The sequence below is a fragment of the Tachysurus fulvidraco genome, chromosome 12 (genome assembly GCF_022655615.1).
Source record: "Tachysurus fulvidraco isolate hzauxx_2018 chromosome 12, HZAU_PFXX_2.0, whole genome shotgun sequence".
Taxonomy (NCBI): Eukaryota; Metazoa; Chordata; class Actinopteri; order Siluriformes; family Bagridae; genus Tachysurus; species Tachysurus fulvidraco.
The window spans coordinates 8,465,287-8,491,247 of NC_062529.1; the positions used below are offsets into that span (position 1 = coordinate 8,465,287).

General features: G+C 39.7%; 1 protein-coding gene across 2 annotated transcripts in view; it reads left to right on the forward strand.

Moving 5' to 3' along the window:
* The window catches only part of adam12b (ADAM metallopeptidase domain 12b), a 114,307-nt gene extending 88,601 nt beyond the window's left edge, over window positions 1–25,706 (forward strand). Inside the window, exons 12-23 of one of the 2 annotated variants that reach the window (XM_027172714.2) lie at window positions 2,141–2,318; window positions 4,728–4,817; window positions 6,097–6,292; window positions 7,410–7,518; window positions 9,851–10,049; window positions 10,133–10,210; window positions 16,868–16,976; window positions 18,356–18,542; window positions 19,214–19,322; window positions 20,291–20,557; window positions 24,004–24,161; window positions 24,720–25,706. In XM_027172714.2, the coding sequence (XP_027028515.1) occupies window positions 2,141–2,318; window positions 4,728–4,817; window positions 6,097–6,292; window positions 7,410–7,518; window positions 9,851–10,049; window positions 10,133–10,210; window positions 16,868–16,976; window positions 18,356–18,542; window positions 19,214–19,322; window positions 20,291–20,557; window positions 24,004–24,161; window positions 24,720–24,759 (1,720 nt within the window). In that variant the 3' untranslated portion in view covers window positions 24,760–25,706. The remainder of the gene's footprint in view (window positions 1–2,140; window positions 2,319–4,727; window positions 4,818–6,096; window positions 6,293–7,409; window positions 7,519–9,850; window positions 10,050–10,132; window positions 10,211–16,867; window positions 16,977–18,355; window positions 18,543–19,213; window positions 19,323–20,290; window positions 20,558–24,003; window positions 24,162–24,719) is intronic. The other variant, XM_047821818.1, reaches the window with a different exon arrangement.
* The last annotated feature ends 255 nt before the right edge of the window (window positions 25,707–25,961 follow it).

Genomic DNA, 25,961 nt, shown 5'->3' on the forward strand with positions numbered 1-25,961 from the left:
CACAAAGAACCTTAAGATTGAACAGTGGAAACCAGGCAAAATAATATATAAAACAAATCCATACACTCTTCCATAGTGAATTTCATTGTAAACAGCATTGTGTGAAAGAGTATCTGCTAGAGTAATTGCTATTCATTCCCACTCAGCTACGACAAGTGCCACATAGCACATCCTTGCTTCTTTAGACATTTTCAGACAGACATGGCAGAAAAAAAAAGTGTAGTCACTGCTATAGACATTGCATCTTTCAGTTATTATTAAGTTACAGGCAGCTTCAATCGGTACATCCTTAAATAGTGTGATATGATACACTGTTTTTATTATATTGCACACATTGCAGTGATTTTCGTTTTGTTGTAAAAATAGTTAAGCAGGAAACTTAATTTGCAGCTTGTGTGTGACTGTTAATTGAGTGTGGTTCACACGTTCTTTGCTGCACAAAACTAAGCATGCCCCAAAACAGTTTTTGGTTTATGGGAAAGATTAGATCATTGACATTAGATTCATTGACATTGATTCTTTTTATGTATTTATTTTTTGCATTACTACTAATAACAATCAGCAGTCACACATCTAATGGCAGACATATCCTTTGTTTAACCCAAATAAAGTGAAGGACTGTGATTAGAATTATTTTGTTAGAGCTAATGGCCACTGTCTATTGCCCTGAAGGATTTTTAACTTTTAAATCCAGAAATCAGACACAGCCAGTTGACTACAAATTAAATACATTTAAATACCTTTTTTTTGGCTTTGTGTAATACTGTCATATTGTGTATAATTGATTGTCATCATTCGATTACAGTAACAACATAAAAGACATGTCTGGTCAGGGTTACTGTGATCTTACATATACTGTCTCTGTGGCAATTCTTGGATGTCGAAGTCAAAAAATTGTTCGCTTGCCAAATGATCAATGCATTTAAATATGTTTCATTAAATTTCCATTTGGATGAAGAGTCAAGCTGTGCAAAGGAACAAATAATGTCATGTACCTGCATGTTGCCTTGCTGATTAACCTTTGTGTAGATATTACACACACACACACACACACACACACACACACACACACACACACACACACACACACACACACACACACAGGATAATGATTTGATTTGATCAGAATTTAATTATCATATTTTTCGATGACGCAAATGCCTAATGACTAATACAATCAAAAGGAAATTTCACAGTTATTCACTGTGTGGTGGTATATTAAAGCATTTACCCATACATAACGAAGATTTTAAAATAAACAGCATGTAGTAAACACCCATTGGGTTGGTGCTAAGCCCCATTACCTTCATGAGCATCAAACTTTTCATTTTTCCTCTTCTGCATTCAAGCAGAGTTGAACTAACTCAAGGCCATGTGTTTGCAGCCTAATGTTCCCGAGGCTCTGCTCTGGTGTTTCTCTTGTTCATAGTTAGATTTAGTGTCTCACCAAGGTGAACTTCTTAAACATGCAGTTTATATAGAGCAGCCTCAAAAAGAGAAGTAAACATGAAAGATATGAGCTCATCTTGTTCTGCTCTCAGATCTGTCAGTCCGCTGTGGCTTCGTTCCAGCTTGTCATGAGTGACAGCTCTTTGACTGGGAGATATTAAATGATGCGCAGGCTACATGCTTTGGTGCTTTGGTTATTAAAGTAATTCAGAAACTGTTTTTGTATAATCATGCTCCTAATGGTACCTTTCTCATAAAAAATTGAATGAGCATTTTCATGACCTTTTCCCATTATGAAATCGAATTATTTCCCATTCTATTTGTTTATTTGTTTTTATTTTAATTTCATTACAGTTAGCTGCATGAATGTGAATCTATGATGTGTCAGGATTTTTTTTTATATTAAAGATCTTTAAAAAGCTGTATTAATAGCAGACAACACAGAGTTACTCAGGTACATTCATCCAAGAAAATACAGTTCCCATGAATCATTCTGTGCAAAAAGTGCTGAGGTTCACACCAGACAGATTTCACTGTGAAAAGAGGTCACCTTGTAAGCCCATTAGAGCACTGCTCCCTGTGCCACACTCTGTACGCTGCTTATTCACACTATACTCTATACACTTAGCTAGAAGGACACAAATTAATAGACTTTGTATATATCTTTTATGTTTCTCTCTCTCTTGCTCAGGTATCCATTCCCCACTGTGTTCAGCACATGCAGCAAGAAGGATCTTGCAGCAAGTTTGGATAAGGGAGTGGGAATGTGTCTCTACAACATCCCAGAGGTCAAAGTGCTGTACGGGGGACAGAAATGTGGCAACGGTTACGTGGAGGAGGGAGAGGAGTGTGACTGCGGAGAACCAGAGGTCCGATTTATAATTTAACGAACTTATATACTAGTCACACAATGAGTCGCATCACCAATTCAGGCGAAATTGTTGTGCAGCCCTAAAGTTTTTAATACAAAGAGATAATAAGGTATTAAAATTTATACTGAATTGGTAAAGAGTCTCTAGTGTTAGAGCTTCTACCACGGAAAGCTCTAGAATGGAGGACTCCAATGTAACGTGACCAGATTTTTGTTGTAAGTTTAATTCCTAAAGAAATCAAAAGGAGAAATGGAAATGAACAGAAATACGATCTAGCTTCTTCCACAACACTACATGTAAAAATCACCGATTGTGTGCTAAAATGTTCTTTTCTGTTGAAATCATTGCAGTATAAGTGGAATAAATTTTTTATTTATTTTTTGTTATAGGAGAAAACTCATCTTCATGGGGTTCTTAGTAACTGCACATTACATAACACCAATCAGTCATTGATCAGTTTGCTATAATTTGACCTTACTGTGTTTTATTCCTTATGCCCAGTGAAGCTATCTTCACTGAATAACTGAATAAATTATTCCAGTGTGTTGCACAGCTGAATCGCCTGCAAAAACTGTTCAGGCAAATAATTGTGTAGTTTTGTTAAGACAATCAAAACTAGTTGTATACATGAATTATTACTTACTGCTCAGAATGACAACGTAAACGTATAGAACTCCTTTATGTGATCTATTCTAGGCCTTCACCAAAAGCCTGGTTGGTCTAGACAGTTCATCATTTTGAAGATCATTGGGTTCAATAAGATTTATAAGTTGAAATAAGGCAAGATTCATCATCCTGAATGTGCTCTTTATATCACACACCAAAACATGACAAGGCCTTCAGCAACACGTTTACACATCTGGAATGATGCGGAAAACACAAGCCAAAGGAAAGATGAATGCCCAATAAAAGGATGTTATTGGATAGCCAGATGAGGGACTTCCCCTGCTTTTTCTCTCTTTCCGCACTCTGTCCTCATGCATGCACAACAGGCTGAGGTCAGGCTGCAGGGGAGCAGCCAGGTCTGTTGAGATCCCAATCTGTGCCAAAAGAGCTCAAGCCTCACCCAGCCCTTTCTGTCAACACCAGGCCAACATATTAGGCCTTGTTAAAGAAAAAAAAGGGAAGTAGAGGAAGTAAGAGAAGGAGAGAGACAGAAAAAAAAACAAATCCTTGTCATAATTGCAATCCATGTGAAATGAACTCGATGTCCTACATAAATTTTCCTAGTGAACTGACACCTGGTGGGTTTTTAGTGTTACTCTCTCTCTCTCTCTCTCTCTCTCTCTCTCTCTCTCTCTCTCTCTCTCTCTCTCTCTCTCTCTCTCTCTCTCTCTCTCTCCTTATGGTTGAATAGCCTTTCCTTGAATTGTGAAGCGCTAATGAAAACCGGATCTTTTCTGGCAACACACATGCATCCTGGTTATACATTTCATTGGTTAACTTTTTTCCCTCTGATGGGTATTTAAACAATCGCTTACACACACATGCACACACACACACGCACACACACACACACACACACACACACACACACACACACACACAAACAAAAACACATGTACATTATAGTTGAGAATCCTCACACAGTATGTGTTAATCTAAAGCATGTGTTCACACACACATACCCCATCAGAAAGCTTGTTTTTATAAGTTTTTTTTTCAGCCCTAATGTTTCTGTGGTGTTGTGTATAAAAGAATGCTAAGATAATACAAGTGCTCTGCATAAGTATTCATGCCCCATCACTATTGATATTGTTTGTCTTAATAATGCCTTCCCATTTCCATAGGATGATCTAAGTGTGGGAAGTCCTTACTTTTTTTTTATTTTATTTAGTTTTTCAATTAAACACTGGTTAATACTTTTTCCAGAACTTTGTACTGGATTTGTTTTGACAGCTCCTTGGGCACATGATGATGATGATGATGATGATGATGATGATGATGGTAGTATGAAAAAGGCATGATCTCTCATACTCTTGAATTTCCCAGGTGTGTTTAGATAGATCATGTAATATTTTCCATGAAACTATGTGAATTCTGATGGGAAATTGTTGCACCACAATAATGGAAGTTTACTTGAAAAATAATTCCGCAAACTACAGTATATTAAAGTTACATTTAGTTTTTTTTTTTTTTTTTTAAAGTCATGACATGATCTATGTCAGCTGCAAAACAGAAAAGACAAATTGTTTAAGGGGTGAATACTTTTGTAATACAGTATGTATATACAGTACAGCAGGTTTTTGCTTCCCTAGAGACACATTCCTTTGACATTATTTTTTCACATTTGTTTACCATTTTATCACAAAAAAAGATCTTAACATGTTGACATCTATTTGCGTGTGTGTGTGTGTGTGTGTGTGTGTGTGTGTGTGTGTGTGTGTGTGTGTGTGTGTATTTCAGGAGTGTGTGAACCCATGCTGCAACGCAACTACCTGTACCCTAAAAGAAGATGCTGTATGTGCACATGGACAGTGCTGTGAGGACTGCAAGGTACTTGTTTTGATCTGTGTCTGTCTGTCTTTTGACTCACTCTCTACTCCTCTGTCTCTCCTCCTCCACATACTCCTTCTCAGAGGGAAAAAAATGAAAGCGTGGAAAATGCATTCTCTTTGCCCCATTAGTGAGCGCAACATGAACTGTCATTTATACTCCAAAAATGCATGCCAAATTTCCTCCAAGGGCTTCAGACACACAAATCAGTCAGCATAGTTCTGAACTGACTGAACGAGGACAGAAATACTGAGCCGGCTTACCATCAGCACTGCCTTTCGGCTGGCAAGGTCACGCAGATATCTTTTGGCTCACAACCGACACAATTTGGCATGACTTAAGCACTTGTAAAATAAACATCATGGAAATGAAGTCCAATACCGCTGTAAAGATCTACTTGTATTGTATTTGAAGAAACTGTGTGCAGCTCTTTGTGTTCCACTATTTGTTAATTGTTATTTCAGAAATAGGTGTGTGTGTGTGTGTGTGTGTGTGTGTGTGTGTGTGTGTGTGTGTGTGTGTGTGTGTGTGTGTGTGTAATCTATGATTTTCACTTTTGTAATGATTGATTGTTGTCTCCTGTTAATTATATCTTATGTAATTATATTTTGTTATTACTTATAAATCATATCTGTAATATTAAAATACATTGAAATTGACAGTCAACTAAAATTCTTGATTAAAGTCTTTTTTTTTTTTTTTAAATAACCTAAGCTGATTGCTTGACCAGTAATAACATACATTGTCCGTAAAAACAAATCCTTAAACCGCTCAGTATGCACTGGCCATCGGGTGATCTCCTCTAATACTGTGTGTCTGTGTGTAGTATTGTTGTATGCAACTATCATGTTGTGAGCCAGTGAATTTTTGAAATCATAGCTATTTTGAATTTGTAATAAAATCATATCAATTCAGGACATAGCTGAAAAAAACTGACTACATTTTTAATACTGCTTAAATTGAACATTTGTGGCATTTGGCCGATTCCCTGATAGTCTCTGAATACTGTATATCTGTACTGTATTGCTAGGTCTTAGAGTAATTATGGCATGCAGATAATTATTTTTTTAATTAACAGGAAAATATTTTTTAATGTATTGTATGATAATGTATTATTGGTAATAATGTAAATTATCTGGACTTGAAAAAAAAGTAATGTGTCGGGTTTGAAGTGTATTTTGGCATTGGTTGGTCCTTGCGCTACTTTTGAGACAAATACCTTTTAACCCTTCTGTGTGTGTGTGTGTGTGTGTGTGTGTGTGTGTGTGTGTGTGTGTAGCTGAAGCCTGCTGGTACACCATGCAGAGAGTTAAGTAACTCATGTGACCTGCCTGAGTTCTGCACTGGTTCGAATCCTCACTGCCCGGCCAATGTCTACCTGCACGATGGTCACGCGTGCCACACAGTTGATGGCTATTGTTACAATGGCATCTGCCAAACCCATGAACAGCAGTGCATCACTCTCTGGGGTCCAGGTTAGTCTCTGAGCACAGCTTGGATCTGAATGTGTTAAAAGACTTATATGTACATTCCTGAAATTTGCTGTAGCCCTGTTTCTGCTCATTCTGTTCTACAGTTGTGTATAAATGCAATCCTTGCATATACTGCTAATATTTGAACCACCTCCAGTTTGGGTCCAAATGATTCTTTTAACCCCTCAAACTCAAAAAGTCAAAAGGCTTCACATACAGTAAACTCTTCATTTCATTATTTTCATTGCATACATATTGACAGAATCATTGTCTGATTAGAAATTAAATTACATGGTTTTATGTCCATTTTGCGATGGCATGTAACTATCCAGCCACTTGAAAAAGTTTAAATTAAACCTTTTTCATCGTGTAATTTATTATCAAGATGTTATTTTTAGGCAGATATACAGTATACTGACGTCTACTCATTTCTTTACCAATTTTCTTTCACAGTATTCTTACCAGTTTACTGTTGTTTGTTAAATGGCAATAGCTAAATGAAAAGACTAAGATTAAATTAAAAAGTAAATAAAACCATTTCCTTGTTTAATTTGTTATTCAATGTTGTTATTTATACTTGTGATTGTTTACGTCATTCATGCAGTGGAACAGTGATTTTGTCTTGCTGATGGGTTTAGAGCGTAATATTCAATCATTATGAGACAAATTTAACTAATGTGTAGACATAGTAGCTTAGGGGTTTGCACACATGCCTTGCAACTCCAGGATTGTGGGTTCAGTTCCAGTCTACTCCTTGTGCTTCAGGGGTTTCTGGAGGTACTCTGCTTTTTCCCCCTAATATAAAGACCCATATATTGTTGTTCCATCTCTAAAATGCCCTGTGTGTGTGATTGTGCCATGTGATGGGTTTGCACCCCATCCAGGGTGTCTACCTGCCTTGTGTCCAAGTCCCCTGGAAAAGGCTCCAGGTTCCCTTCAAACATTTGTATGAAAAACGATGGATGGATGGAGTGCAGTGTTGTTCATTCCACATGGCTACTAATGTGACACACGCCACAGTTTGAGACATGATTAAATAGGATTTACATGACGGGTTGTTAGTGCCACTCTGAACCAAGTACCAGAGTTAACTGTATTCTCTCTCTCTCTTTCTCTCTAGGGGCCAAACCTGCCCCTGGGATCTGCTTTGAAAGAGTGAACTCTGCTGGTGATCCCTATGGTAACTGTGGCAAAGATTCCAAAGGCTCCTTCGCCAAATGTGATGCATGGTATATCTTGCTCACTACATACACCATACAGCCAGGAACAAGGGCTGGCTCCAATTTATAAAATAATGTTTTTGATTGAGAATTACCTTTTGAATACACTATAATCACACATAAGCGTTTCCTACTACCGTATATATGAGCAGCACAAGCAGCACATTTCCAATATACTTTTTTTTTTATCCTCATTTTTTTACAGTTTCGTAATCCTCAATTTACAAACCCATGTCCTGGAGTGCCCCCTGTCACGTAATTTTATTAGGCACTCACTCACATCAATTCAAGAAGAACTTTTAATTGGCTTAGTAGTTCAGTTAAGTGTGTTAGGATTAGAGAAATTATTAGAATGTCCAGAAGGAGTTCAATCAGGACTGGAGTTGGGTTGGGTTGAGTTGGATTTGGGTAAGCAGTCAAAGCAGTAATTAGACAAGAGCATGGTTGACTTTTATATCAAAAGCTATCTTGTAACAAGACAAAAATTACAATAAAATGTAATTCAATACCTATGCAAAGAGTAAGTTTAAAAATATGCCTATAAAATGAGTCTTTCAGATGTTTCACACTGTACAATTTATAAGTCCTTACAAGTTGTTGGTTAAATAATTAGCTAGCAGATTATCTACATTGGCCACCATGTTATCGTATGATCATATTTAGTTGGAATAGAATCTTTAAATACAAATTTTATCATTTTTATTTTGTATGGAAGCCACATTTCAAAATAGTAGATATGGTGATTGAGACACATGCAAATGGGAAACATTACATTTCAGGATATATAGAACATGTATACTGTAAAACATGCCAGATGTTTACCATGTGAAAGACTTTCTCAGAGCATGGTACTGTACATGTAGAAAGTAGGTGTCACGATGTGACACGGTGAAACAAAAGGCAAGATAGGATCCAAATGCAGATAGGACTTTACTGGACAAAAACAAGAAACAAACATACAGGCAGGCAAAACAGATCAGGACACGGAACAGGAACAGAGAACAACATGAACCAAACACCTACTATGACCAACACCAGGGAAGTGAACAGACAGAGTAGATATAGTGGACAGGAGCCAATAACAAAGCAGAGACGATTAGAGACAAAGACAAGACACCTGGGGAAGAGATGGAATGTGATTAGTGTCCATGGTGAGCAATGAGTGGGCGGAGCAAAACAATTAACATCAGGGAGAGACGGCAGACAGAAACAAGGGGAAAACACAGACAGACACATTACAGTAGGATTGTGTTTTACATGAACGAGGGTTGATTAAAAAAATCCCACATAAAATAGCAGATAGGATTAAAAGACGGTTAGAATGGTAAAATATACACTATATGGCCAAAGTTTTGTGGACCCATATACTGTACATGTCTTCTTGTAAACTTGTTGTCACAATTTGTCTCTGTAGCATTACAATTTCTCTTCACTGGAACTTAGCAGCACAAACATGTTCCAGCATGATGTCCCTTTGGACAAAGCAAACTCCTTGAAAACAGGGTTTGTCAAGGATGTAGTGTAAGGACCTCAAGTGGTCTTCACAGAGCCCTGATCTCAACCCCATTGAATACCTTTAGGATGAATAAGAACACTGACTGCACTCCAGGGCTCTTTGCCTGACATTGATGTCTGAACTCACTAATGCTCTTGTGGTTGAATTTGCACAAATTCCCACAGTCATGCTCAGAAATCTAGTGGAAACCGTTCCTACTGGAAGAGTGGAGGTAATTATACAGCAAAATCTGACATGGGATTTTCAACATGCACACATGGATGTGATGGTCATGGCGACGTGATAGCCTAGTGGTTAAAGACTATCGATCAGACGGATCACTCTGGATAAGGATGTCTGCTGTCTGCTGCCATGTAATGGTCAGGTGTCCACAAACCTTTGGTCATATGCTGTTCTCTGATACACACAAAACTTAGCCTTTAAGCTTTACCTGGAGTATTTTAGAATTATTATGAATATTTTTATTATCTATGTTGTCTGTTGGTCTCAAGATTTTTTATTTTTTTTTGTAAAGAATGAGATTGTTTTCAGCCTATTCAGTTATTATATGTTCACCAAAATATGGCAAAATACATCGGAAAATATCTTGTAACTTATGTATAGATATAAAGAAAATCTTCAGTTTCTTGCAGTGTTGGCATGTGAGATATTAAGGATTTTATAAAATACATAATTCTCTACCTCAATGAACATTTTACACAAAGAGAAATAGAGAGAGTGAGAGAGACTGTGTAAAATAAACCAAAGTATAAGTGACTCACTGGCTCACTGTTTGTTCTGCTCTCTTCTATTGATCTGTGTACGTGTCTGTGTGTTTTGCTACAGGGATGCTAAATGTGGTAAAATCCAGTGCCAGGGTGGTGCCAGTCGACCTGTAATTGGAACCAATGCTGTATCCATAGAGACCAACATCCCCCTGCATGAGGGAGGGCGTATCCTCTGTCGGGGGACACACGTATACCTCGGGGACGACATGCCTGACCCAGGACTGGTGCTGAGTGGCACCAAGTGTGCTGAGGGCATGGTATGTCTTTGTAGTGGATTGAAGACTGATTTAAAGTTAAGACAAGCATTGACAAGATTTTTTTTTCTCTCTCTCCGTTACAGATGTGTTTGAACAGACAGTGTCAAAATGTCAGTGTGTTTGGAGTGCATGAGTGTTCAGGGAAGTGCCATGGCAGAGGGGTAAGTAACACTAGCACACATGGATAATCCAAAATGTGCCTTATATAACCTTCTAATAATTCTGATACACTAAATTCCCTTTGGATAATGATTGAGTGCAGACGTTTGCAAACTCTTTAATGTGTCTAAATTTTAAAAAAAAACTTTTGTACACAACATGGCTTAATTATCTTAAAGGTTTGTATCTCCATAGATACAGCCTAGTTAATTCATGTTTTTGGCTGGTTTATGAGACTTAAAAGCAAAACATTTGCTCTTAATTAAGATAAGAACAGATAAAACAAATTTAATTCTTAAGCAGTTTGCTGTGAGCAGTCAAGATTGTGGGATTAATGCAACAGTTGTCGCAAGACCTAAAAACAAAAACATAATAATAATTCAATGTTTTAAATATTGATATATTCACCAGCCATAATTATGAAGTAGAAGATGCCTAAACACACACACACACACACACACACACACACACAAGAACGGGGCTGAGAAAGTGACTGTATAAGTGTATGTTAACATCCACCTAACCAATTAGGTTGTTAATGGTAATGAAGAATGATCTCTACAGTGCATTAAATATAAATATGAAATTAAAAATATGCAACTATGGATTTATCTGTATGTTTCAAAACATGACCCTTGGATAAGAGATATCTTAAAGATATTGAATGCTCAATTCTGATTAGTTGGAAGATTAATTTTCTAACAGCAGGTTTGACAATAGTGTTGCAATGATTATTTTAAAGCGCTTGTTTGTTATATTGTACTTTATATTATTTATATTGTCACACTATTACAGTCTTGTTTTTATATTAACAGTTTATACATGGAATCAAGTGGCAGATACTCCACATTACATCTGGGCTCTTATGTGGTGCAACAAAAATGTGATTTCTTTAACCCAAATATTGTGAATTTGAATTAAGATGATGCTCAATCATCCTTGAACCGCCACCTTATTGTGGTAGAGGGATTTGTGTGCCTGAATGATTCTAGGAGCTATGTTGCCTATGGCTTTTTGCCCCTGGTAGGGTCTCCCAAGGCAAACAGGTCATGGGTGACAGGCCAGTCAAAGAGCGGTTCAAAAAACCCTTATGAGAAAAGTGAAATCAAGGTTCGTGATGTCGCCTGGTAATGCACAACCAGGGCCCCGCCCTGGAGCCAGGCCCGGGGTTGGGGCTCGCATGCGAGCGCCGGGCTCAGCCCGAAAGAGCGACGTGGGGGCGATCTCCTGTGGGCCCACCACCTGCTGGAGAAACCGTAAGGGGCCGGTGCAATGGGGATTGGGTGGCAGTCGAAGGCGGGGGCCTCGGCGACCCAATCCCCAGACACGGAATCTGGCACTAGGGACATGGAATGTCACCTCGCTGGGGGGGAAGGAGCCTGAGCTGGTGCAGGAGGTTGAGAGATACTGACTAGATATAGTTGGGCTCACCTCCACACACAGCTTGGGCTCTGGAATCCAACTCCTTGAGAGAGGCTGGACTCTCTACTACTCTGGAGTTGCCCATGGTGAGAGGCGGCGGGCTGGTGTGGGCTTGCTCATAGCTCCCCAGCTTAGCAACCATGTGTTGGAGTTCACCCCGGTGAACGAGAGGGTCGTTTCCCTGTGCCTTTGGGTCGGGGATAAGTCGGTTATTTGTGCTTACGGGCCAAATGGCAGTGTAGAGTACCCGACCTTCTTGGCGTGTCTGGAAGGAGTGCTGGAAAGTGCTCTGACCGGGGACTCCGTCGTTCTACTGGGGGACTTCAACGCGCATGTGGGCAGTGACAGTGACACCTGGAGGGGCGTGATTGGGAGGAACGGCCCCCCCGACCTGAACCCGAGTGGTATTCTGTTATTGGACTTCTGTGCTAGTCACAGTTTGTCCATAACGAACACCATGTTCAAGCATAAGGGTGTCCATCAGTACACATGGCACCAGGACACCCTAGGTCGGAAGTCGATGATCGACTTTGTGGTTCTTTCATCTGGCCTCCGGCCTTTTGTCTTGGACACTCGGGTGAAGAGAGGGGCGGAGCTGTCAACTGATCACCACCTGGTGGTGAGTTGGATCCGATGGCAGGGGAGGAAGTTGGACAGACTTGGCAGACCCAAACGTACTGTGAGGATCTGCTGGGAATGTTTGACAGAGTCTCCGGTCAGAGAGATCTTCAACTCCCACCTCCGGCAGAGCTTCAACCAGATCCCGAGGGAGGTTGGAGACATTGAGTCCGAGTGGACCATGTTCTCCACCTCCATTGTCGACGAGGCCGCTCGGAGCTGTGGCCGTAAGGTCTCCGGTGCCTGTCGTGGTGGCAATCCCCAAACCCGGTGGTGGACCCCGGAAGTAAGGGATGCCGTCAAGCTGAAGAAGGAGTCCTATCGAGCCTGGTTGGCTCGGGGGACTTCGGAGGCAGCTGATAGGTACCGAAGGGCCAAGCGAGCTTCAGCCCGGGTGGTTACGGAGGCAAAAACTCGGGTCTGGGAGGAGTTCGGTGAGGCCATGGAGAAGGACTATCGGTTGACCTTGAAGAAATTCTGGCAAACTGTCAGGCGCCTCAGGAGGGGGAAGCAGTGCCCTGCCCACACTGTTTACAGTGGGAGTGGGAATCTGCTGACTTCGACTGGGGACATCCTCGGACGGTGGAAGGAATACTTCGAGGTTCTCCTCAACCCCACCGACATGTCTTCCACTGAGGAAGCAGAGGGCGGGGGCTCAGTTGTGGACTCGTCGATTCCCCAAGCTGAGGTCACTGAGGTAGTTGAGAAGCTCCGCAGTGGCAAGGCACCGGGAATGGATGAGATCTGCCCTGAGTACCTCAAGTCTCTGGGTGTTGTGGGGCTGTCTTGGTTGACACGCCTTTGCAACATCGCGTGGAGGTTGGGGACAGTGTCTCTGGACTGGCAGACTGGTGTGGTGGTCCCTCTGTTTAAGAAGGGGGACCGGAGGGTGTGTTCCAAGTACAGTATTGAGGGATCACACTCCTCAGCCTCCCCGGAAAAGTCTATGCCAGGGTACTGGAGAGGAGAATTCGTCCGATAGTCGAACCTCGGATTCAGGAGGAACAATGCGGGTTTCGTCCCGGTCGTGGAACACTGGACCATCTCTATACCCTCGCCAGGTTGCTGGAGGGTTCATGGGAGTTTGCCCAACCAGTTCACATGTGTTTTGTGGATCTGGAGAAGGCTTTCGACTGTGTCCCTCGTGGTGACCTGTGGGGGGTGCTCTGGGAGTATGGGGTCCGGGGCCCTCTGTTAAGGGCTGTCCGGTCCCTATATGACCGGAGCAGGAGTTTGGTTCACATTGCCGGCAGTAAGTCAGACTTGTTCCCGGTGCATGTTGGACTCTGGCAGGGCTGCCCTTTGTCACCGGTCCTGTTCATTACTTATATGGACAGGATTTCTAGGCACAGTATGGGGCCGGAGGGAGTCCGGTTTGGGGACCACAGGTTTTCATCTCTGCTTTTTGCAGATGATGTTGTCCTGCTGGCTTCCTCAAACCAGGACCTTCAGCGTGCACTGGGACGGTTTGCAGCCGGGGATGAGAATCAGCACCTCCAAGTCCGAGGCCATGGTTCTCAGTCGGAAAAGGGTGGCTTGCCCCCTTCAGGTTGGTGGAGACCTTCTGCCTCAAGTGGAGGAGTTTAAGTATCTTGGGGTCTCGTTCACGAGTGAGGGAAGGATGGAGTGGGAGATCGACAGGCAGTGAGGGAAGGATGGAGTGGGAGATCGACAGGCGGATTGGTGTATCTTCTGCAGTGATGCGGTCGATATACCGATCTGTTGTGGTGAAGAAAGTCGATCTGGAAAATGAGTTTCCTTCTCAGGGTGGCTGGGCGTTCCCTTAGAGATAGGGTGAGGATCTCGGTCACTCGGGAGAAGCTCAGAGTAGAGCCGCTGCTTCTCCACATCGAGAGGAGTCAGCTGAGGTGGCTCAGGCCTCTGTTTCGGATGCCTCCTGGACGCCTCCCTTGGGAGGTGTTCCGAGCATGTCCAACCGGGAGGAGGACCCGGGAAAGACCTAGGACACGCTGGAGGGACTATGCCTCTCGGCTGGCCTAGAAACACCTCGGTATTCCCCCAGAAGAGCTGGAGGAAGTGTCTGGGGAGAGGGAAGTCTGGGCATCCCTGCTTAGACTGCTGCCCCCGAGACCCAGCCCCGGATAAGCGGTAGAAGATGGATGGATGGATGGATGATGCTCAATCATGTTTTCCTTGTCGTGTAGATATTCCGCAATATACAAACAATAACACATCAGCGCTGCATATAATATTATCGCTTCCCAGTTATAACTAAAGTCCATAGCTTCCGGCTGCTGCTGTGTTTAAATCAGTCTTCATTCCCCCACTACAGTTAAAGCGCACATATTTAATAGCTTTATTTATGTTCTACTTAAAGCACCATTCATCATTATTTTGGATTTAGTGTACAACGCATTTGCCAGCAAAGCACTGAAATGCGAATACTATACATCCTGGCCAAGATTCGCCCCTGCACTGTCATCCACATCCCACATTCCCCCAGAGGGGTTTTATTTATATACACTTTCATTTATTATTTCTTACTCCACTCTCAAAAGCAGGCACATGCTTAATGTCAAAGATGGAAAGATTCTTGTTTGAAATGTTTTCTCTCACTAAGCTGAGACATATGAGACAGGACTTGGAGCAACTTTTTGTTGTTTCTTTGTGTTGCATTTGATTATTATTGTTGACAAAGTGAATTAGTGTGCGTGACGGGATAAAGAGCAGCAGTTGAAACAAACTAAAAGTTGATCTTTACGTGTTGCGCTTCCTGATTATGCTATTAGTGTGGACCAGTGGACATCAGGACAAAATGATGTTCGAGTGACTTTGTGTTTTGTTTCTTGATCTCTGAACGCTTAATCGAGCACACTGCTCCTAGCTAATGAGTAGTGAGCGAGTGAACGTGTGCATGCACACCTATGTGTCTGTTATATACATGTTTGTTTTGTATTCCTGACTTTGCTGATCTTTCAAGGTTTTACACTTGCAGAACTTTAATGATGTAAAAATGATATAATGAATTTATTATGAATATACATAACCAGCTGTAAAATGGATGTTTTAGATATCCTATACCCAATCCTAAAAATAACCAGAAGTTTACCTCAGCAACAAGAAAAGAAAATCATATTTCATATTGACCCATTTTTTTACAGAGCCATTATTTTACAGAGCTATACAGTGTAAAATTCATGGTGTGAAAACATCCCAAAGAACAAATCAGTGCAGGACAATAGAGTGCAGAACAAATAACATGAATATGCTTTTTAAATGTACATGAAAGTCATAATGTGGTGTGTGTGATGTTTGTGCTATTTAAATGAGTGATGTGTTGGAAAAATGCAGGTCCTCATAGAAGCCAATGGAGGTGTATGTGTGTGTCCTTAAAATGGAGATGAAGAAAATTATGCCTGATCAGAGGTCCAATTCAGAGCTCTAACTCCTTTTGGAGTGTAGCTCAACCTGGTTTTCAGAAAACAGAAGCATATCAGTTTTATAAAAATGCTTTCATTTATAAGGACCATCTTGCAGATAAGTTATCCTTGTATTGTGTTTTTTTTCCTGGCTTTCCTGCATAATCAGGACATATTGGTCTGGACAGTTCACACTCACACACAGCTGATACCCATTACCTCCTGAAACCCTTAGGATCCTCACTGAAGCCTGAAGTGAAGAGTGACCTGTTCTCTGTATGTTTTAAACATCACTGGTTGCTCCTAAGCCTCTCAGCATGACCAAGGAAATGTGTGACATTCTGAAAACACACATCAAATGCAGTGGAATATGCTGCTTTGCACTTTTATGTTTCATCAGATGTTCAGACTTCATCAATCCTTGAGTGGTTCTTCATGAACTGCAGGGGGGAAAAAATACCGTTGTATATACGCTTTACAGATCGAATGTGATCACAACATCGTGTATTTTTTCCATTGAAAATTTGACTTAGAATATATTTGAAAATAACAAGTTGATTAGCAAAATGTTACTGAAGTATATACAGCCTATAGAATTGTTCTTGTGCTTGGTCTGTGTGATATTTTATGCTTGAGGGTAGACAGTTGAATATGTTACTATAAAACACATGCTGTATTTTTGTTATACATGTGATAAATAAGTGGCAGTGTGTTTTCTGTGTCTAGTACAGTTACAAAGGTGTTTAGTAAGAGAAAAATGTAAGATCTTAAATCTTATTGTCAGACTAGTAGAAACAACCGATACTGGTGCAGATGGTTATTGTGTACAATGCAAAATAAGAGCTAAAGCTGTGAGTTGGGACAAAACTGCAAACACATACAGACTATGAAAAAGACTATGGAGGTAACAGTAGCAAACAAAGCCAATTTTAACAAAAGCTTAATAAATAAACAATGAAACACCGGAACTTGTATACAGTGCTTATCAGGTTGAAACTGGACATGTGGTGAGAGTGTTTGAGATGTGTGATGTGCTGGGGCTGATGGGAAATGTAGTGTAGCAACCCTATGGTGTTATCTGGACACGGACAAAAATGCAGGAATCTTTAACTGATAAAAAAAAAAAATAGCGTTTCTGAATGTAGTGCAGCTGTATGACCCAGTTAAAAAATATATTAAAATGTATATGCTGGTTCTTCAGGGTGCATCTTTTAACCTCAGTCTGCTTTGTGTCTGTAGGTGTGTAATAATAAGAAAAATTGCCACTGTGAAGCTCATTGGGCACCACCGTACTGCGAGAGGTCAGGGTTTGGTGGCAGCGTGGATAGTGGACCAATGAGATTGGCAGGTACAGTAGTGAACAGTTATATGCGTACTATATGCAACATGTAGCTTGCAATGCACAAATCCTTTTTTTTTTCCTTCAAATCCAATAATTGAGCTGTAGGAATACATAATTCTGATCTGATTCAAAAGGAATCACAGTCTGCTTTCTTCTGTTGTTAACTATTAAGTGAAATGTCAGATGAGTGATGGTTGAGTGCTGACAAGTTACATTTATGTTCATTGAGAGAATCGTGCCGTGTCAATTGACACCACACAGTTTTTATTGCAAACTCAGAAAAAATAAATAAATAAAATCTGATTGTCAAGTTTCAGTATCAGGTTTGTAGCTCCCTGTATGTAATTCTAGGAATTCGAAGTAAACACTTTAACCCTAATTTTTATTCATCAAACGAGATAAATATTTTATCAGAAATGTTTAAAGTGCAATAAAAGTCCTTTATTTGTGTTTGTAAACCTAAGAAAAAAATAAGTCAAGAAAAACTGAGTACTACTTGTTCAAACTGTGAAATCGGTCCACCGCTGTCCTGGCCATTTTGAAGCATCACTATGTTAATAATATTCATTTGTTCTAGTAATGATTAATAATAGGGCATGAAATGAGAAATAGACCTGTTCTTTTCACCGTGCTTTCTTTGATTGATGAGCAACTATTTTTAACAAGGAACATGTAAGACTTATGTTAGGTGGTTTATCCAAAGTGGATCTATTTCCAGTTCACTTGGCAGCTTTTTCCTAGGATACTATGCTTGGGTATAGTTAATGAACAAGTTCTTCTTTTGTCAAACCCAATCTAATTTAAAGCCTGATTTGGCACATATTAGAATAATGAACCTCATTTCTATTTGGTTTGAGTAGAACTAACATTCTGAAATTGTGACCCATTTTTCTAGACCGGGAAAAGAACTGAAGATCAATTTATCGTGGAATTTTAAGAGTATTTGTTGGGGCAGACAGTAACCTTCTGTTCTTTTTCACTACAGAGAAATGTGTCAAATTTTCTGTCAGTGATAATCACCTCTAGGCTACAGATGTTCCAGATAGAAATGGAAAAAAAAAAATATTCCACTTATTCCCTTGAAGCTCATACCTGCAATATTGTGCCGTAAAAGTCTTTTTTTTTTTTCCTACAGCTTTCATATTTTCTTGACAAAAGAGGTCTATATTCAGAACATGGTCTATATTCAGAACATTATCTTTTAGGTTTTGCAACAAAAAAAAAGGTAGGTTTGTTGTAGATCCAGCAGACTTTCTTGCACTTTCAGGCCAGCTTTTGAACTAGAGATCTGAAATCAGTAAGATGCTACTGAAGTTCAGTTTTGAATCACCATTGACTGCTTGCTATTTGTGTTTCTCCCCCTCTGTGCTGTGCTGTACCATTAGATGTGCACGTGTGTGTATTAATGTGTGTATTGTCCTATGTGATGTCAGCTGATAGCCGGGCCATCACCACAGGCGTGCTGGTCACTGTCTTCTGCCTGTTTGCGGCTGGCTTGTTTATCTGCTTGAAGAGGAAGACACTGCTCCAGCTGCTCTTTACTAATAAGAAGAGCACCATTCAGAAACTCAGGTATGGCCAGAAAAAAGGAACACAGCTAGACGTCTATCATGTTATTGTGCAGGAACTGAGAGAATGGTACTGTATAGTGCTTTGCAAAATTATCCATACTGTAGTCCACATTTTGTAATATTACTATCTGGATCTGAAATTAAATTGGGATAATAAGTCATGAAGCTGCGGGGATCATTTTAATCAGTAGGGCTGGAATACCGGTCAGGGTTGCAGGCTAAAATGGAAGGAGCTAAATAGAGGGAACTTCTAGAAGAACCTGTCTCAGTTTGCAGGAGCCTTGAGAACAAAGACAATGGCCCAAAGCATACTATCCAAACATCTGAGTGGTTTAAAATTTAAAATAGCTCGGTCAAGGCCAGACTTTGATCTGATTGAGAATCTGTGACAAGACTAGAATATTGCCATTTGCCAGCAATCCGCATCTAATCTGATAGAGCATGAGCAATATCGCCAAGAATAAGGTTGAAAAATATCAAAATCCAGATATGCAAAGCTGATCGAGATATAGCCTTGCAACTGCAATTGCCATACTGATATATTATATAACTCAAATGGTACAAATTCTAGTTCAGTGTCCATTCCAGTTCCTGGTTATTATACTGCAAAAATGTAGGGGTAAAAAAAAAATTCAAGGTGGTGACTCTTACAGTTTTTTCTCTGTTCTGTAGATCGGTGGGATGGAGGAGAACAACCAGTCCATCACACTCACAGCCTGTGTACAGAGATTCTCCTCAGCACAAATCCCCATCCAGAACTGCGAACTGTAGTTTAGATAAGGTACACAGGATTAATTCTGCCAATGCACCCATACACACACCATACACTGAAGCACCCGAAGACCATCAGAAAATGGTCAGTGCCTATTCACAGAAGAATAGGTTTTGTAATTTTTTATGACCTTAACATCCATGAAAAAAATGTGTTTCTCTCTGTATTTATATGCAAAATGTGTTTCTCTCTGTATTTATATGCTTTAAGGAAATCTGTTGTAGAAAGGTATACTCTCAAACAAAGTTTGTCAGCTGGTGGCCTGTGGTCTGTTTGCTGGACATATTTCATGAGACAGTGACTGAACAGTGTTTTGAAAATAAAGCCAACATAATCAGCCTTTGTATAGCCATTAACTGATCACTGATGGTTAAGTATTGTTACCTTTTAGTCATGTTAATTGCTTATGTAAACTATGCAAGCAAGCAATTTTGTGAAACTGAAAGTTTTTACGATATATATAGCAGACACCCTTATCCAAAGCGATTTACATTTTTTATACAACTGAGCAATTGAGTGTTAAGGGCCTTGCTCACGGCCCAAGCAGTGGCAGCCTGGTGGACATGGGATTTGAACTCACAACCTTCCGATTGGTAATCCAACACCTTAAACACTAGGCAACTATCATCCTAGCTACCACATTTTATAAATATTTGTTTGAATAAATAGCAACATGCAACAATATGAGTGGCATTTGTGTGCAAGGCTGACAGAGACAGAGAGTGTGTGTGTAGACTCTTTCATACACAAAGCAGCATCCATTAATGTAAAAGTCTTATTGACTGTGGCAGAGGCAAACACAAAGGCTAAGCAACAAAAAGCAAAGTTCAAGTGAGCTATACAAAGACATGACTGCTCCTGGCAAAACAGAAAATCTCATGAAGTATAACATCAGTCATTTCTCTCTCTCTCTCTCTCTCTCTCTCTCTCTCTCTCTCTCTCTCTCTCTCTCTCTCTCTCTCATTCTCTGTCTTTAGCGCTGTCAATTCAGTGCAGAGCCTCTTCTGCCTCCTGCTTCATTCCACCCTCACAGTTTGCGACGGTTTCCTCACTGCCCTGCCCAGTGCCAACCCCTCCACATTAGCCACCCCATTCCCATCACACTGGGTCTGGGTCGGGCTGCTGGCCTACAAGATCTGCCTCCTGTTCCTCCCCACAGGCCTCTGCCCAGACACACCCAGTCTCCTGTGAGAGCATCTCCTTTTTTTACCCTCCCGCGGCAGCCAGGCTTTATGGCTAATCAGGTGAGTTCTTACACGCACTGAAGCATGAATCTTCTATATTAATACGAAGCACTGTAGACACTGTACTCATACACGTAGACAAGATAGACACGCCCAATAGAGGATCAAGTTCTGTCACATGTTGTGCATAGGGAGCTTAAAATGCCAATTACACAACGTTTATGTAGTAAAAGTAAATTGTTAGCACAAGTATTTGGGAAAGAACCCACTCCATTGGTCCAAGTGTCTGAAACTGTTGTTTATTTGTTTTTTTAATTATTAAAATTTTACACAGTGCTTCATAGGATTGTGAAAGCAGTGTTACAACATAATGCAATATTTTAGTGTATTTAACATTTAAAACGTCTTTTGTACATTCCTCACATCATCAATCCACATCAGTGGCAGTAGCTTTAGGCATTCATGGTCAGACATACTGTATATAAAATCATTATTTATTTCACTTCTGAGATTTAAAACTAAAACACTGCACATATTCATAGGTCATTGGCTTATAAAATGCTTTATCCTGCTTACTGTTCATTCTTAATAAACCCGACATACAGCTAACTGTGGCATGGCATCTGCATGAGCTTGGCTCTATAATTGACATACATGTTGTGTTATGAGGAATGTATTTCATAGCCATAAATGCATAGCCATTCTTTTCCCTGGGGAAAGAATACAAATGTAATGTGTAGGAGTTGTAGACAAGAGGTTGACAGTTTTGAGTGGCTTTAATAAGGCTTTTGTAAATAATTAATTAATTGATTGATTGATTAATCAACTAAGTAATTAATTAATGAATAAACAAACAAATAAATAAATAATGAACAAAACAGGAGGATTTGGTTAAAAACATACACATAGAAACATGATCAATGGCAGCAGACAGGCAAGAGAATAAATCTGGAAATCATATAAATTACGAACATAAGAAATATGCCTCTGTGATCTAAAATAATTTATCCTTAAGCCAGAACATAAGTTTTGCAATATTTGGCAAATAATTTCTCAGATATCGACAGCTGTTGATCTAAAAAGCCAACCTCAAACCAAAATGTGAGCAGATGGTGAAATACGGATAATATTTAGGGGATAATAGTGCATAATAACGATCATCAATAAGCTCCATAAGCTCATTAAATAAAGAAATTGGTTTTTATTCCTTTTTTTTTTTTAATATCCTTAATTGCACACAAATAGTCATGGCCTTGATCTGATATCTCAGAGTTCTCAGAGCTGTTCTGCTGCAGCTCTCCTGTCTCTCCTACTGGTTTCTGAACACACTATTATTAAGACTTAAATCAGTGTGAGCAGTTCAGAGAGCAACGCCATGATAGAAGAGCTAAAGTGAATCTGTTAAGTGCTCAGTATATCTGGGAAGCGGAGACCAGCACTATCCAAAGGGCATTCATAGCAACTGAAACGATCCTGCTGAGGCAGTAACCACCACCAACCCCATGGGGCCTCAGCTTTTTTTTTAAGTAAAAATCAAATAAGCAGCATGAGCTGTAGAGGTACAATGCTGACAGCCAGGCTGAGGTTTAATACATTTCTGGATTTAATACCGTACCAAAGACTTCAGAGACTGTGTAGAGATTGTTTTGTAGTTATATCAGCGAGGGCTGCCCAGTAGGTTCCCAGAAATAACAATGAGTTTAGGATTCATAGCAGAATTGACTTGTAAGTAATGGTCAGTGTGTGAAAGTGTTAGTATCGAATATCCCACCTTGCTTTAAAGGTTATGAAAAGACATCTCAAAGGATATAAAGATGCGTGTGTGTGTGTGTGTGTGTGTGTGTGTGTGTGTGTGTGTGTGTGTGTGTGTGTGTGTGTGTGTGTGTGTGTGTGTGTAGGGACTCTGTTCTGTATCTGACTGCTTTTCTGCACTGAATCAAGAGAAAAAAAATTCTGTTTTTTGTGTGCTTGTTTTTCATCTCATTTATATTTATTTGTCACTTATTTGAATAAATATTATTCTCATATGATGCAAAAAATGACATCATTGCAAGTTAAAATATCTTAAATATAGTGAAAATGGTCAAGTATTTCCGGTTAAAGGATTATTTAACCTATTTCTTGACATATTTTACTCTTTTTTTTTTTTTGTTTACGTTTTACATTTTCTTGTTTTATTGCCAGATTTATTTTTTCTAATTCAAATTTTATTTGTCACATACACACATACAAGTATGACATGCAGTGACATACTGTACATACTATAGTGAATTTTAATCAAAATGATCATTCAATAGAATAAAAAAAATGCAAAGTTTAAAAACAGTAAAATGTTAATGAATATTATAGTCCTGTAATAAGAAATAATACATAAAGATATCACTTGCTAAGATATCACTTGCTTTTTTTTTTTTTTTTTTTTTTTTTTTTTTTAAAGCATGGGCTGGAACTCTTCCACTGACAATCATGTTATTATATTGTTAGTAGATGATCCTGTGGATAGCACGAGTACAAAACCACTTGTATAAGCAATGAAGCAAGCAATTCAGTTAACTTGGTGCCCTTGAGGGCTTGTGTTGGTTGACCCAGACACCATTTACGGTGAGAGTTGCAAAATGGATTCATTTCTTTAGGTGCTGCTACAAATTGGCCTCACAGCTCAACACACTCGACTAACGTTCCCATAATGCTGTGGTGACCTTGCAATCTCTGGTGAAGAGACCTGTTCAGGCAGGGTTAACAGTAATCACTTTCACTCACCGAGAGGCTCAGTGGCTCAGAAAAAAAGACTTAGGATGGTATTTTTATGATCATAATGCAAGGACTATGTAAGGCTTAAGATCACTGATTTGATGTGTGAAAGATATATTCTTTTTTTTTTGTGACAAAAAAGGAGTGATAATGTAGAATGAATGTGTTTGCTGGTGTCAAATCCAATCAAATCAGCTTATCAGACTTTATTAACTGTATTTATCCCAGAGGAAATTCATACATCCTGTAGCAACATAGAGAAATTAGATTATAACAAACACAAGTAACCATTAGAACAACCCCATAACGTGCAATTAAGATTATTTTATGGATGGATGGATGGATGGATGGATGGATGGATGCAGCTTTGACCATTAAAATAGCAACTCGGCAAGAACAAAAAACATTGATTGTCTTGTGCCCTAAAAAAAAGCAATAAATTATTGAGTGAACAAACACAGACCACCTCATTTCTTGTGTATAACAAATCTGTATATTTTATCCAATTTTTATATATGATTTGAGAAATTATAGAGTGATTATTATTATTAGCTGCCTGTGATAACTGATTTAATCTGCCAGGTCAGGAAGCAAACACAGAGGTTCCAACTTGATAACGCTACAAAGTGTGAGGAGCCGGAGCTCCTGTAATAGACGGTGACATATCACCATCTAGTGTTGCTGCAAGTGTAGTGTTCAAGCTATAACTGCATTCCAAAACATTACAGGTCATTGTTATTTTCTGTTGTATACAGGACCATGAGAAGCCCAGTCCTCCCCAAAAGCCACTGCCTGCAGACCCTCCAGTTCGAGGTTACAGAATGGCCAGGAGCACATCAGCAGTTGGAGTGTCCACATCAGGCCCAGTCCCAACTGCACCGCGACCTCCACCTGCTATACTACAGACAGCAAGGTCAGTAAAATCTTGTCTACAATGTTTTAAATCCTTCAGAATATAAACTGCCTAGTCATAATATTAAATTCACTGACAGGTGCAGTGAATAGCATTAATTATATTGTTACAAAGGCATTTGTAAAATATTAGGCAGCAAGTAAACAGTCAGTTCTCACAATTAATGTGTTGGAATTGAGAGAAATTGGAAAAGTGTAAGAATCTAAATGACTTGTGATAGCTAGGTGACTGTGTCAGAGCATCACCAAAACAGGTGTACAGTGGTTACCTACTACAAGTGGTCCAAGAAAACTGTTGAACCAGAAACAGGGTCATGGACACACAAGTCTAACTGATGCATATGAGAGAACCCTTTCCTGTCTGTTTCAATACCACAGACGAACCACTGTAGTACAATTTGCTAAAGAAGTTCATGCTGGCATCGATAGTAAAGTGTTTGAGCACACAGTGCATCTGAGAGTCTGAGCTGCTTTGCGCCCTACACAATGTTATGCAGGTGGTATTAATGTTGTGGCTGATCGGTGTATGCACAAAATAATTTTTTGGTTTATACTTTAGGCCAACACAAAGACTACCACCTTCTTTATACGAGCGCTGAAATGAGCTCCTGATAAAATCAAGGACGAATTCCACCAGCGAATGGACACTTATTTGCACTATGAAAACTCTAGTGGACCCACTGCACACCCCTGTGGAACATTGTAGAGTATTTGTTTTTTAAGAAGTGAACTGTGCTTAATTCTTGGTGCTGTGCCTCACACAAGGTGCTCAGCATTCTCACTCAGGTACTGTGGAAATGAGATGTATACAGTATTTATTGTCAGAAGAACACAATGCACTGTGGTCAACACTTTTTTCTATGGTGGTTATTATTGTGAACTTTTTACTCATGTTTGTGCTTGTCGTTTTTTTGTCAACTCTATGAACACATATCGATTTCAAATCTCGAAGACTGTTTGGCTTTTATTTTAGTCTGTACTAGGGCAAAATCCTGTGATGTTCCTGTAAATAAAATATGAATGGATGTTGTAAAAATACTAGACATACATTTACACGTACAGCATTTGGCAGATGCCTTTATACAGAGCGACGTACAAAAGTGCTTTTAAGTGTCTATCGAAGAACACATTAACACGTTCACTAGGTTACAGACTTGGGATACCATCAACCTAAAACATTGCTAGTTTAAGTGTTTGAAGAAGAGGTAGTACTTCACCCGTCGTTTAAAGATGTTCAGATATCTAGGTTTATTTCACCACCTCGTTTCCAGAACAGAAATGAGTCTTGCTGTATGTCTACCTCTTCCCCTGAGAGATGGTGGGACCACTCGAGCAGTGCTGGTAGATCTGAGGGAGCGAGGTACAGTGCGAGGAGTAATAAGAACTTTGATCTAAGAGCGAGCTGGTCCATTTTTAAGCAAGCATCAGTGTTTTGAATCTACTGCATGCAGCTACTGGAAGCCAGTGAAGGGAGCGTAGCATTATAGTGAACGTATCAACAAACCTCAACAATATGTGAACTCTAACTAAAAACATACAGAACAAAAAGGTTTGTGAAGATGGCTCATGCAGACAGGATGCTGTAGTACTTTGTTGATGTCCCAACAAAACATTATTTAAATGTAAATGAGTCAACAAGTACATTTTTTTTCCTGTCTTATTTGATTAAATGATACTGAATCATGAAAAACTGGCACCTGTCACAGCTACTGTCTTTTTAAGCAGCAGGATTTGTTACAATTCCAAGCTGGTTTACATTTCTCATTTCCCATGATATTTCATAAACCTTACTGGTATCTTT